Source organism: Chionomys nivalis, chromosome 5, assembly GCF_950005125.1.
Source record: "Chionomys nivalis chromosome 5, mChiNiv1.1, whole genome shotgun sequence".
Classification (NCBI taxonomy): Eukaryota; Metazoa; Chordata; class Mammalia; order Rodentia; family Cricetidae; genus Chionomys; species Chionomys nivalis.
Genome location: NC_080090.1, coordinates 29,992,575 through 30,007,597, shown reverse-complemented (window position 1 = coordinate 30,007,597; position 15,023 = coordinate 29,992,575). Strand labels below are relative to the sequence as shown.

General features: G+C 37.2%; 1 protein-coding gene across 3 annotated transcripts in view; it reads left to right on the top strand.

The window, feature by feature from the left end:
• Window positions 1-15,023, top strand: part of Ankrd28 (ankyrin repeat domain 28) — a 142,748-nt gene that overhangs the window by 70,837 nt on the left and 56,888 nt on the right. For all 3 annotated transcript variants that reach the window (XM_057769368.1, XM_057769367.1, XM_057769369.1), the window contains exon 3: window positions 6,670-6,748. In XM_057769368.1, coding sequence (XP_057625351.1) covers window positions 6,670-6,748 — 79 coding nt within the window. The remainder of the gene's footprint in view (window positions 1-6,669; window positions 6,749-15,023) is intronic.

Genomic DNA, 15,023 nt, shown 5'->3' with positions numbered 1-15,023 from the left:
TTATTTTGGTAGGGCTAGAAATAATGGAAGCAAGGAGGATAGTTTAAGACAGTGGTTCTCAGCCTTCCTAATGTTGTGATCCTTTAATGCAGTTCGTTGTGTTGTGGTAACCCCAGCCATAACATTATCTAATTGCTACTTTATAATTATAATTTTGCAGTTAATGAATCATAATGTAAATACCTGATATATAGAATATCTGATGTGCAACCCTTTTGGGGATCATAACCCACAGTTGAGAACTGCTGGCTTAAGAGAAAAGCTTCTCAGGTATAAGGATAAGGTGTTGTAAGATTGATTGTGAAGATACATATATAACTGAGAATACCATGTAGCACTGAATTGTGTATGTTTGCAAAGAGCATTTCGAGAAAGCATTTTTAAAAAGAAATGTTACCAAACTTTTTTTTATTATCTAAAAGCAAGTAAGATTTTATTTTTTTTTTTAATTGAAAAAAAATTTTCCGCTTCCTCCCCGCCTCCCATTTCCCTCCCCCTTTTCCCACCCCTCTCCCCCTCCCCCCACTCCTCTTCTCCTCCCTCTCCAGTCCCAAGAGCAGTCAGGGTTCCCTTCCCTGTGGAAAGTCCAAGGTCCTCCCCCCTCCATCCTGGTCTAGGAAGGTGAACATCCAAACTGGCTAGGCTCCCACAAAGCCAGAACATGAAGTAAGATCAAAACCCCGTGCCATTGTCCTTGGCCTCTCGTCAGCTCTCATTGTCCGCCATGTTCAGAGAGTCCGGTTTTATCCCATGCTTTTTCAGTCACGGTCCAGCTGGCCTTGGTGAGCTCCCAATAGATCGGCCCCACTGTCTCAGTGGGTGGGTGCACTCCTCGTAGTTCTGACTTCCTTGTTCATGTTCTCCCTCCTTCTGCTCCTCATTAGGACCTTGGGAGCTCAGTCCGGTGCTCCAGTGTGGGTCTCGTTACCAAACTTTTTAATCCAGAAATTAGTGCAAAAGAAAGGGCCACCTCTAAAACTCACATATACTTCCTATTACAGCTTTTATTTCTTTTTTAAAAATTGCATGTATGCCTGCATTTATGGAGGACAAAGAACAGCTTTGGGTACCATCATTAGGAATGTCATCCTCTTTTGCGACAGCTTCCTTCATTAGCGAGGGGATCACTAATTAGGCTAAACTGTAGACTGGCTGGCCAAGAAGCTTCAGGGTTCCTTTGTCTCCACTTCCCCAATATTAGGGTTACTCTTACATTACCATACTGAAATCAGACTTACTCATGCTTACAAGGTAAGCACTTTACAACTGAGACATGTTCCTTGCACTTTTTGAGATCTATCCCAAGTCCTGTTTATGTCTTCTGGGGGAATCACTTTCAGTTCCAGCAAATTAAAGTTAACATTCAACTATAATAGCTCTTTACAAATACAGTGCTTTGTAAACAGTAATTTTGCAACTCTAAATTGAGCAAGTCAGTCAATAGTGTTTTTAGTAGCCCAAGTGATCATTGGTATTCTTAAGCTATAAAGTATTTTTAATTAAGGCTATATCTTTTTTTTTTCAGAAATGAGTTTCTGCACACTTAATAGGCTACAGTAAAGTATAGAAATGCCATTGTTGTTGTTACTTTATTTTTGTTTTACTTTTTGAGACAGAGTCTCTGTGTAGCCCTGGGTGTCCTGGAACTCACTACATAGTCCAGACTGGCCTTAAACTCACAGAGACCCACTTACTGCTGAGAGCTAGGGTTAAAGGAATGTGTCACATTATATAGTAATGTTATATTTTTGTTTATGGCATTGTTGAGTTGCTTTTAATGAGTTTGATGTACACAAACACACAGCCAGCCTCTTAAATCTCTTGCTCATTTTTTTTTAGTTTCTTTTTTATTTGCAGCAGCTTTTCATATTCTGAATGAGCCCCCTTTGAGCTGTAGATGTTATAAATTCTATTTTTATATTTCAGATTGCCTTAATTCTTTGTGGTGTCATTGAACATGAGGTGTTAATTTTAACTTAGTCCAGGTTTTCACTTACAGTTAATGCCTTTGTAGTAATTCCTTTGTTGTCTTGTTAACGAAGCCATCCCATCCGCCATGTATGTTGCAATGCAGAAACCACTTACTTGTTTGAAACAGGATTTCATTATTCTAGAGCTCACCAATTAGGCTAGTGGACTGGCCAGTGAGTCCCAGGGTTCGTATGTTTTTGCTTCCCAGATGCTGACATTGCAAGTACTTGGCGCTGTACCCCTATCTTTTAGAAGTGTGTATGTGTTGAGAGGAGAACAGTATACACTTGGAAATTGCTTGCCTGGCACATGGAAAATTGAGTGTGAGCCCCTGAGAGCTTCCCACTTTTTCTTTGAGACAGGATCTCTCATTGATTGACAGACTAAGCAATTCCGTAGGGACCCTCTTGCCTGCATCCCTCAGCACTTAGATTGCAAGCACATGCCACCCTCTTTTATTTAATGTGTGGATGGGGGTGTGTATTAGTGCAGGTGCTTACCTGTACACAGAGGCTGTCAGTCCTCAGGAGCTTTCCACCTTTGTTTGAGATGATGTCTCTGGGTGACCTGAATCTTGTCATGTAGGCCAGGCTACCTAGTCTAGGAACCAGGGATCTGCCTGTCTCTGCCTCCCATCTCACCATTGCTGGGATTTGAATTACAGGCATGATAACTGCACTTCCTATGTGTGTTCAGATCCTTATGCATAGTAAGCACTTTGCCAAGTGAGCAGTCTCCCTAACCCATGAAATCTTTAATAACTTGAGTCAAAGATAATATTCTGTATTTATGAGAACTTTTAAAATTTTGCTCTTTACATTTAAAAGCTCTGCAACATACTCGAGATTAAAATTTGCATATAACATAGAGGAGACAGGAAGAATTGTCTTTGAGAAGATTGTTATGTGTAAGTGTATATGTGTATGCTCACGTTTATGTGGAATACCATTTCTCTCTCAAATCTCAAATTTTGGGTTTAATATAGTGATATTTTATTTGTGTTTTAATAAGTAAATCTTGCCTGACAATCAGAGTGCAGAGCTAGCCACACTAGTCAGCCATACAGGCTAGGCAATGGTGGTACACACCTTTAATCTTAGCAGCCACACTAGTTAGCCATAGAGGCTGGGTGGTGGTGGGTGGTGCTTGCCCTTAATCCCAGCACTATAGAGGACTATAAGGCAGAATGAGGCAGGAACTCGCTCTCTTTCCAATCTGAAGATTTCACAGAGGTAAGAGCTCTTTAGTGACTTGGCTGCTTTGCTTTTCTGATCTTCAGCTTGAGCCCCAATATCTGTCTCTGGGTTTTTATTACTTGTGCTACACTTTAATTTGAAGGTTTTAGATGTTACTTCATTAAACATATTTTCTGTCTTTCCTTCTGTATTTTGTTGTGAGTTGTTTGATATAGAGTTGCCATGTAGTAAGGATGGCTTTTCCTCATCCCCTGCCTCTCTCTATCCTCCTAAGTGCTAGGACTATAGGCATGCACCAACAACTCCGCTTCTTTTCCTTCTTGAACTCCCATAATGCAGTGTTTATTCTCCTGTGACCTACAACACACCCTCACCTGTCTCTCCCTTTTCATCTCAATTTAAATTTTAAGCACAGTATTTCAATGTGTAGATGTCCAACTCGTAATCTTCTTTTCTGATGTGTTTAAAGTATGACTATTGCTGAGCATTTCAGTATAACAATATATTTACCAGGGATTTCCCTAAATTAAGTTTGAGGTTTTTCATTAATAATGTGTGTCTCAGTAATAGGAATATTTTCCTTGCACTGTACCCACAGTGCATTTTTAATTTCTTTGAGTGATATGAAAAATTAAGCCTTTAAATGAGCATCTTAAGCTAGGCCTAGTGGCATATGCCAATAATCTTACCACCTTGGAAACAGAGTTATGATGATCTTGAGTATGAGCCTCCATATATTACATAAGAGTTCTAGGCTAGCCTGTGGTACAGAGTGAGACCCTCTTGGGCAAAGCTAGTCTTAGAATAAAACTCCTGAGATTTTATTGATTACTAAGGCCCAAAGCCTAGTGCTTCAATTGTCTCCTCCTCTTCAGTTCTCTAGCACTCTTCGAATGTTCTATAGCTTTCCTTTATTAAATTTTAAAAGTAATATTTAGCCTGTTGATCATAGACATATTTGATTCTTTGTTCCTAATTTGTCAATTTAAATAGAGCACATATACATAAATTACAAACACATTTTACTCTTGGTAAACACAGACCCCATTGTGTGTAGATTTGTTAGTAGAAGACTGTATGAGTCAAAGTACCTCATGTACAAAAAAATAATTATTCATTTTATCTAGGAAACCAAGAATATTGGTTAGTCATGTGAGTTAGTTAAATAAAAATTGATGAAGAGCCTCTCATGTCACATTATTTAAGTAGCCATTTAGGGGACATCAAATTTAATAAGGTCTGTGGTTTTTTTTCTTTCATTATTAATTCCCTCCTTTTATTTGATTTACATAAAGGAGTATTATGATCATATGAGTCATAGCTTCATAGTATTCCAAGCGTTGAATCATAGAAATCCAGGCATCTCTTAGACACAGATGACTCACTTTCTGTGTCATCGTTCTTTCTGTCATGTTTATTCATTGCAATAGAGATGTTTTTCTTTTTTACTGGGTCTATCGTATCTTTACACTAGTAGAATTTCTTACTTAATAAGTTGCACCAAAATGTCTTAAATTAGTATTCAGCTTTCAGTAAATCTTTATCTTTCAATGTTTGTTAGATATTCTGTGTTAGCTTTTCAACAACTGTTTGGTGCGTGATTTCTCTTAGTCTATTCCGTTTCTTGGGATGAAAATTAAAATAACAAAACTGATGCACTAGCTTCTAACTCTGGTCATAGAGGTAAGAACTCTTACTATCTAAATTAACATTATAATACTAATTTCCCATTCTAACTCTGGTCATAGAGGTAAGAACTCTTACTATCTAAATTAACATTATAATACTAATTTCCCATATAGTATTTTTATATGGTATTGCTAACCGCCCCCCCCCCACCCAATTTGTTGTTCTTTCTTAAAGTAATTTAGAGATTCTCAAACTGGGAACTTACTACAAAATCAAGTAAATTCATTATATTTTAAAATCTTGAGGCTGAGGAGATAGCTCAGTGGGTATGCTGGACAGGTATGAGGACCAGAGTCCTAGCAGCCACATAAAAGCTGGATGTAGTGGTATAATCTTATAATATCAACACCAGGAAGGCACAGTCTTGGAGATCACTGGACAACTAGACAAGCCTAAGGAGCAAGCCCCAGGTCCCAGTGATTGATCCTGTCTAAACAAAGTAGGCAGCTCTTGAGAAATGACTTCTGAGATTGACATCTGACCTCCACATGTACCCTTGTATTCACACATACAATCCACCACCCTCCCAAAAAACTATGAAGACTGGGGATTATTCTACTTTATACAAGCTTATTTTTTCAAGTAGTCTAGAAGTTAGAGTTCCAAGATGGTTGCTCAGTTCTTATGAAATCATTTAGAATCTTGTTTTACAGTCTGTGATACTGATATACAACTGCATGTTCAAAGCTGACTTGGTTTCACATCTTCCTGTTAGCCTGTGGGAAGCGATAAAACACTCCAACTGTAAGCTAGTTTTTGTTTTGTTTTCATTTGTTTTGTTTTTTAAGACAATATCTTGCTTTGTACCTTGCTTGATCAATTGGAATACACTTGCTTTGGAGAAGAGAATTATAAAGCTGTGCACTAAATGTAGCTTCCCTTTCTGGAGGAAGATTTAGGGGAAAATGTATTTTAGGTATTAAAACAGACATGTATGTATTTTGAGTATGAAAGTAGAAACCAATAGAAACATTAAGATTAACCTTGTTATAGTGTTAAAGGATAATTCTAACTTCACAAAGTCATTTCTGTGTCCTATGAGTACACCTATTTAAAGTTTGTATTTAAAGTGTTAAGCTTTTAAAATTGTGGAACTGTTTTGGCAAAAGAAAAGTAGTAAAAAGTGAGAAAAAAAAAGGTTTGCTCAAGCCAGATATAGTGGCTTTAATCCCAACATTTGGGGACAGAACAGGTGGTTATCTTTGAGTTTGAGGCCAACCTGTTCGACATAGTGAGACTCTGTCTTGAAAAAGCATATATATGTATGAACATACTGTTTCCTCATCTGTGTTTTTTTAAGTTTTATTTATTCTTTTATGGACAGGATGAATATCTTTATCTAAAATTCTTGGGACCAGAGTATGTGAAATTTCAGATTTTAAAAAATAGTGTGTGTGTGGGAGGGGGATTGTTTTGAGGATGAGATTCAAGTTTAATCATGAGACTTGTCATCTCAAGGTGCCTTATACACATCATCTGAGAATATGTGCATAATATCTTTTAGAATTTTACATGTGAAACAAAATTTCTTCAAAGTTAATTTTCCATTTGTGGTGTCATGTTAATCCTCAAAACCTTTTGGAATTTGGTTCATTGCAGATTTTCAAAGTAGGACCGAGCCATTCAACTCATGCCATGTTTTTATAGCTATAGCCAACTACATTTGTAAAGGCTTTTTCTTAGCAGTTGAAACATCCTATATCTTGTTATTGAGACTTGTGGAGTAGAGTTGTAGAAATAATAATTTGGTAGTTAATAATACTTTATTTCATTTAAACTATATCTTAAAAGTGCTATTTCATCTTTTTCACAGGACAACGAGAAGAGAACTCCTTTACATGCTGCTGCCTATCTTGGAGATGCAGAAATCATTGAACTGCTTATTTTATCTGGTACGACAACTCCTGTGATGAGTTCATTTTGTTTGGTTTTGTCATAATTAGTATTTCTCAAGCCTGGCTGCCTACTGAATATATAACCTGTTTTTTATTTTATTTTTTTTAATATTTATTTATTTATTATGTATACAATATTCTGTCTGTGTGTATGCCTAAAGGCCAGACCTCTTTACAGATGGTTGTGAGCCACCATGTGGTTGCTGGGAATTGAACTCAGGACCTTTGGAAGAGCAGGGAATGCTCTTAACCACTGAGCCATATCTCCAGCCCATAACCTGTTTTTTAATATTGGTTTCATAAGTTGAAACCAATTTGATCATTCTACAGATTCTGATCATATAACCTGATGTAGGTGCTTAAAGTACTTTAAGAAGTAGAACAGAAATTGCTGTCCTTACAGACTTTCTTCTACTCTGATAAATACAAGTAATGTTCAGTTTGCTTTTTTTTAAAAAGTCTGTTATGGAAAAATGAAAAGCGTAAATAAGGAGGAATGGGAAGGAGATAACTTTTACAAAAGGCCTTATATATTGTAATTTTCATGGACCTCATTGAATACATAGTCACAAGGAGACAATAACATCATTCCAAAGGTGACTTCTCCAAAGGGGAGAGAGTAATAGTGGTAATAGTGTCCCAGAAGCTAGATGAGAAGAAACAAGTTTTGGTGTGTGCAGAAATTTAAGGCAGTACTATCAGAATTTCTTTCTTTAAATGACTTTTATTTAGAGCTGAGGATATGATTCAGTTGGTAAAGTGATTATTGTATAGGCATGCAACTTAAGTTTAGATCCCTAACCCACATCATAATGCAGGTTTAGCAGTACACAGCTGTAATCCCAGTACTAGAGGAGGCAGAGACAGGTGGATATCTGGAATTCGATGGCCAGCCAGACTACCTAGCAAAGGCAGTGAATTCTAAGTTTAGTGAGAGACCTGATTAAAATATAGGTAGAAAATTATAAGGAAGACAGCCCAATATTGGCTTCTGGTTTTCACGTGCACATATTTACCACATATACCTATGTATACCACATACTCCTACATAGGAAAACACACACACATCAAAAAGAAAATAATTTTTTTCTTCAAAATTTTTAAAGATTTTTTTAAATGCCTTTTTAGAAATTATGCTTTATGTGCTGAGTTTATGAGCTCATTTGGTCTGGCATATAGGAAGTTCTGGGTTCCATACCCAGCTCCCCAGCATTGCCTAAACTAGATGTGACAGCACACAAGTTACTGTAAATCCAGCTCTTGAGAGAGAGCAGCATGAGAATCAGGGGTTCAAGGTTATCAGCTGCATAACAAGTTTGAGGCCAGCCTACAATACTTGTTGTGCATACGAAGCAGGGACAATTCTATCTAGTTTGTTTCTATTTTTTTAACTCTCCTAAACTTTTCAAGTTTTTTATTATATAACACTAGAACTTACTCTTGTTGGATAGCTCTCATTGTCATCAGACTGCCTACAGATCTCAAAGCAGGCAGTCAGATAGTGTAGAAATATCTTTTATTATAGCCAGAATTTTTTCTGTATATGAATACATGATGTATATTCACCACAGCTATGCCTGGTACCTACAGAGGTCAGGAAAGGGCCTCTGATTCCCTGGAACTAGAGTTAAAGCTGGTTGTGGAACCACCGCATGGGTGCTGAGAATTGAACCTAGGCACCCTGTAAGAGTAACAAGTGCTCTAAATCACTGAGCTCTCTCTCTAGCCTCTAAAACAGATTATTTTTCTGATATTTGTTTGTAAAGGATATGAGATGCTGAATTTTTCTTGCATTTCTAGGTTGAACATATACGTTAACAATGAAATGGAGTGGTATCATTCTTTTGATATTTTAGTTCAGTCTGGATGAGCTAAGGAAAGAAATTTTGTAGTGTAGTCTCAAAAATCGCTCAGTAACTTGGTAGGCAGAGGCAGGCAGATCTCTGTGAGTTTTAGGCCAGCCTGGCCTATAAGTTCCAGGATAAGGCCCCAAAGCTACAGAGAAACTGTGTCTCAAAAAACCAAAACCAAAACAAAACAAAAAACAAAAAAAAAACAAAAACAAAACAAAAACAGTAAAGCTGGAGAGATGAGTCAGTGGTTATGAGCATTGGTTGCTCTTCCAGAGAGCTCAGATTTAATTGCCAGCACCTACATGGCAGCTCACAATTGTCTGTAACTTCAATTCCAGAGGATCTGACACCTTCACACAGGCATACATGCACACAAAACACCAATGTCCATAAAATAAAAATAATAAATTATAAAACACACAATTTCAAGAAATACCATTATACATATACTTAGAATTTTTAAATCTGGCTCTTATAATAAATTTTATGGTTATACAGAATTAAATATGGTATGGTGTGGACCTATCTAATATTGTTAATTTCTTTATGAATTATTTTATCTCTATTTAGTCATTAGTTTTCAGCTAAAACTTACTAAAGTTAAGATCAAGAAGTTGAAAAAAAATGTCCTTTTCCTCTTAACTAAGGCAGGTTTTTAATAGAATATGTTGATGAGTCAAAATTTAATACAGGGAAGTTTTGTCACAAAATTGTTGAAAAACCTTTTTTTTTTTAATGTTTAGAAATAGCTGTGCTAGGGCTCGAGAGATGACTCAGTGAGCAAAGTGCTGTCACATAGGCATCGAGACCTGAACTCAGATCCTCAGAACCTCTGTGAGACCAGGCGTGATGGCACATTCCCAATCCCAGTGTGCCCGTGTGACACCAGGCGTGATGGCAACTTCCTAATCCCAGTGTACCCATGTGAGACCAGGCGTGATGGCACCTTCCTAATCTCATTGTGCCCATGTGATACCAGGCGTGCTGGCACCTTCCTAATCCCAGTGTGTTGACCGATGTTTCTGTCCTGCAACCGTTCAGTCCCAAAGAAATACACAGAGGTCTACATTAATTATAAACTGGTTGGCCTAGTGACACAGGCTTCTTATTAACTCTTTATTACATCTTAAATTAGTCCATAATTCTTGTCTGTGTTAGCAATGTGGCTTAGTACCTTTATCAGTGAGGTGATTTCATCTTGCTTCCTCTGCGTCTGGGTGATGACTGCAGACTGAGTCTTTCCTCTTCCCAGAATTCTCCTGTTCTTGTTGCCCCACCTCTACTTCCTGCCTAGTCACCCCACTTAACTACCTGCCTGGCTACTGGCCAGTCAGCATTTTATTAAAACAATACAGTGTGGCCAAGTGAGATGGAAGACAGAGACGGGAGAGTCTTTAAAAGCTTCAATATATAATGGTAAACAACAAAGATAACCCTGTTGCAAAACACAATGGAAGGAAAGTACAAGAACCTGAGGTTGTCTTTTGACTTAGACACACATCATTTAGACACATACACAGCATACATGAAAAGATAAAATAAGAAACTAGCTATGTAAGAAGCAGCACAGTTCTGTTTATTTTAATGTCTTAAGACTTTGATAACTTGTAGGTTGTTTTTAAGAATTGTGTTCATTTTTATTTTAATATACACACTGTTTTATATTATCTATTATGGAGGGCTCCCTTCCCCATTTAGTTAAAAGTGAATAGTTCCAGTAAGGACTTTGTTCCCTTAAAGAAACCATATCATGTATAAATGGCACCAGGGGCATTCTCATTTGACATTATTACTGAATCAGGAAATAGACTTTAAAGCCTAACACCTTCTGAGTCTGGTCCCTAGACACTGAACAAATTCCAAACAGTCCTATAATTCATGACTGACAAAGCACTAACAAAAGGATGTGTAATAACTAAATAGTTTCAAGTGAGTTCATTTAAACCATGTGTACTTTGTTTTTTATCAGCATAATCTCTTATTGAATATATTATTGAACTTAAAGTAGCTCTTTTCCCTCAAGTCCATAGACTTATTAAGTGATCTATTGCTGACTGGCTGTTACCCTCCCTCATCACACTAGTGTAAATTAACCACATTGCTTAATCTCTTAGCACAGTGTCTTCTGTGGAGAGGTGGCAGCTCCAGATCATGTGAAAGAGTGTTTGGGACTTTAGAATATACATAGCCGAGAGAAAGGAACACATTAACACTTGTACAAAATGTGCTTTTTAGAGAATTCAGCAGCCTTCCCTGTAACTGAAGAAACTTCACTTGAGTCAGTGTTCATCCTCATTGGGTACATATTTTCCCATAATATGTAGAATTTTTTTATATTTTGGCTTATGGTGGTGTTAGTTTTATTATTGTTGTTGTTCTGTAATAAAACCCAGTAACCAATTAACTTATAGACAGAAGTGTTTATTTGGGGCTTTTGGTTCCAGTAAAGTGCATAAGGATAGACACAGCATGAGAGCAAGAGTCAGACATGGAGGCTGGAGGCTGAGGGCTCACATCTCAAACCTCAAACAGGAAGGAGAGAGAAAGAGCCAGCAAGCGAGCACAAGCACTGGAAACCACACTTGGCTTTTAAAACCTTAGAGCCAATCCTCATTGACACACTTCCTCCAACAAGGCCACACCTCTGAAGCCTTTCCCAAATAACTGGGGATCAAGGAATCAAATGCTCAAGACTTATGGAGGACATCTCATTTGAACCACCACATTCCACTTGTTGGCCAACTTAGGCTTCTGACCATCTCATAATGCAAGTAAATACATATAGTCTAATTTGAAACTCTCCATAGTCCTTTGCAGAGTCAACGCTGTTTTAAAATTTCTTCTGAGATTCAAGACTGTCTCTCAGCTGTAACCCCCTGTAAAATCAAAAAAGCAAATACATCCTTCCAACATACAATGATACAAGATACACATTACTATTCATTCCAAAAGGAAGAAATAGAGTCATAATGGGGAAACAGTAGACCAAAGTAAGACCAAAATCCAGCAGAGCAAACTCCAAATTCTGTAACTTCTTGTCTGATGTCAAAGTGCTTAGATGGCACTGTCCCTCCAGCTTTCCTGCCTGCAAGATTAACTCCACCACCATCATGGGGGTCTCCAACACAAACCAGAGTTTACCTTCCACAACTTCAGACAATGGCCTCTTCAGGCCTCCATGCAGGGACCCCCGATCCCAGCCATACCTAGCCTCGGTGACTCTCTTAAACTGCAGAGGAAGTTTATCTTCCATGTATCCTTCATGACTGCAGAGCCAGCACCTTGTGGATGACATTGCCAGGGAGAGCTGCAAACATGGGATGAGTTCTGCCCCCGCTGCCTTTAACCACAGCAGCACTTGTTGTTTTTGTTGCTTTATAGGAACAGAATTTTTTTTCTCACAAGTTGGGAACTTTGTTGGCTGGTGTCTTGTCCTAAGGACACCCTTCACTTTATTCCACCGCAGACTTGACCTCTTTTTAATGGTGTGACAATATTCTTAACAGTTACAGCCTCTTCCCCAGCTCAAGTCACAGCTATAACATTTAGCTTGGCAGTGTCTTTTTTTTTCTCTCCAAACTATAAATTTTGCATTTTTACCTCATTTGCTCCTTTTCATTGTAGACTTGAATGATTGCTGATAACCATGCAACGGCACTGATATTAGGCTATATTGAAATCTCTACCAAAGAAATTAGTCCATGTTTTTTTTTTTTTTTTTTTTTTTTTTTTTTTTTTTGGTTTTTCGAGACAGGGTTTCTCTGTGGCTTTGGAGCCTGTCCTGGAACTAGCTCTGTAGACCAGGCTAGTCTCGAACTCACAGAGATCCGCCTGCCTCTGCCTCCCGAGTGCTGGGATTAAAGGCATGCACCACCATCGTCCGGCAGTCCATGACTTTTAAATTTAGCCTTAGGAAAGTTCTTAGGGATAAGGTTTAAAAAAAAAAAAAAAAAAAAAAGCAGCCACATTATCTACCAAAATATCCGGAGTGGTCTCTAGCCTACTTGTTAATATTGTTTATCTAAAATCGCTTGAATTGGACCTCTACTTTCCCATAGCTCAAAGCCCTGTACTTACTGTACTGTACTGTACTGTCATGGTCCACTAAGCTCCCATCAAGCTTTGCAAGTGTTCACTACTTTTCTAGTTTAAAGTTCCATATTCCTCTAAAAACCAGCATAGTCAAGTTGGTCAAAGCAGTAGCCTTCTCCTTGGTACCAGTTTCTTTATTAGTTACTTTTCTGTTTCTGTGATAAATACCACAACCAAGACAACTTTCAGAAAAGTTTATTTTGGACTTAGAGTTCCAGAGGGTTAGGGTTCATAATTTTCGGGACAACATGACTGCAGGTAGCAGATGTAACAGCTGGAAGCTGAGAGTTAAGAACTCAAATCTCAAACTAAAAACAGAAAGCAGAGTGAACTGGGAATGGCATGTTTGAAACTTCAAACACTTGGTTCAACAAGGCAACATTTAAATGTCTTAACAGGACTACCAACTAGGGACCAAGTGTTCAGATGCCCAAGGCTTATGGGGAGCATCTCATTCAAACCACCACAGCTAGTATTAACCATTTCCTCATTGAAGGTGCTGTTTCTTCATATTCTTTTAGATTTTTCACAAAATTATTATTTCATAATCAATATTAGTATCAATAATAATCAATGTTATTTTTAATGAGTTTTAAGATTAAATTGTATAAAACTTGTACTCAAATTTATTACAAAGTAAATATTTCTGTATGATGCAGCTCCAAGGCTTGTAAATAAATAGTGCGTTTTGACATCCTACATATGGAGTTAAGCTGAGATCCACTGGAATTAATAATTCTTTTAGAAGAAGTAAAATAACAGTAAGCAATGATTACGTAATATATCTCTTTAATGATATACTAAAAATAGCTTTTTCTTTTACCCTATTTTACCCTCAGCTCTATAAAAGTATTACAAAACAAGAAAACAAAGACATCTTTTGTTAGATGCGTGACTTACAACTGAAGCTTATACTATTATTGTAGCTGAAAAGCTAGAGGCAGAATTCAGTCTCACATTCTGTTCAATTCACATTAACTCTCCATAATTTGAATCTCTCTTCTTTCCTGTACTTAACCTCCTTTATTACCACTATTGCTTCACATTGAGCAAAATTTGCATACACATTATTTTTTATTCTTGAATGTCCAAAAGACTAAAATTTTTTTATCACTTAAGAATAGATACTTTGTTTGGAAGCAATTAGTTTAATACTTCCATTCAAATCATACTAGCTGACTGATGAATTGTTAACCTCCCAGCATATGGAAAGCATTACCCAAAAATTCATTTTGTTGTTCTCTCATGGAAAATAACTCTAAATACAGAACAAGAATCTGTTGTTTCTGTCCTCAAGAGTTAGATGTAAAGTATGAACCACTTGAAAGTTTGCAACTCAAGTATATTAATCAGCCAGGACTGTCGTTTGAAAAAAGAAAAGTTCCATCAAACAGGCAGCTTAAACAGCAGAAATCTATTTTTTCACAGTTCTAGTCAGAAACCTGAGATGAAGTCATGAGTGTGATTTCTTCCTTCTTAAAAACAAAGGCTCTGTTATGTGCCTCTTCCTTTGCCTCATGAGTAGAGGCTTTCTCCCTCCATTTTCAATCTGTCTGTATCTGTCTACATTTCTTGTTCTTAAAAAAAAAAAATTACTAATTCTTTGAGAACTGTGATTTGAAGGCAGAGAAATGGTCCAGCCATTAAAATAGTCATCAATGTCATCTTGCTTAAACTGTTCTCTTTTTTGTCTTCAGATTGTTTGCAGTGATTTCTCTTGCCAAAACTTCTACCAGTAACCTAACAGTAGCAGTGAAGATGGGGTCGCTAGTGTATAGTTTCTGTTTGAATGACCAGGACATAGTAAAGAGGTTAATATTTTTTAGTGACTTTACATCTTTGTAGCTCATAGGTTTTTATCCTTTGTCATATGTGGAGCTTGTGATGATACTGCTAAACGCTGTTAAAGTTTTGTGTTTTTTTTTTTAATTCTCTCCACAAAGAGTTTGTTTTGAGGGGATATAATGTTCATAATGTTTTTCTCCCTCTCCTCCCTTTCCTTTTTATTTTCCTTTATTTCTTCCCATCTTCCCTGTTAATCTTTCTGACTAGCAGTCTATACTCTTGACTAGCTGTTGGACCACTTAATTTTACTCTGGCTGTATATTTTTGCATTGCTTTTGCTATCCAAAGTATAAACGTATAGCTAGTCTTAGGAGAGTTCTTTGTAGAACAGAGATCTATTACCTTCAGAGAGTACACCAAAAGAGGCACTAGGACTCTGAAACGTCAAAAATGTGCTGCTTTGCTTGTGACTCTTACACATCATTATTGTTGGCTGTTGTTGTTCCCTTTTTGTTTTTTAGAAACACAGCCAAATTAATTAA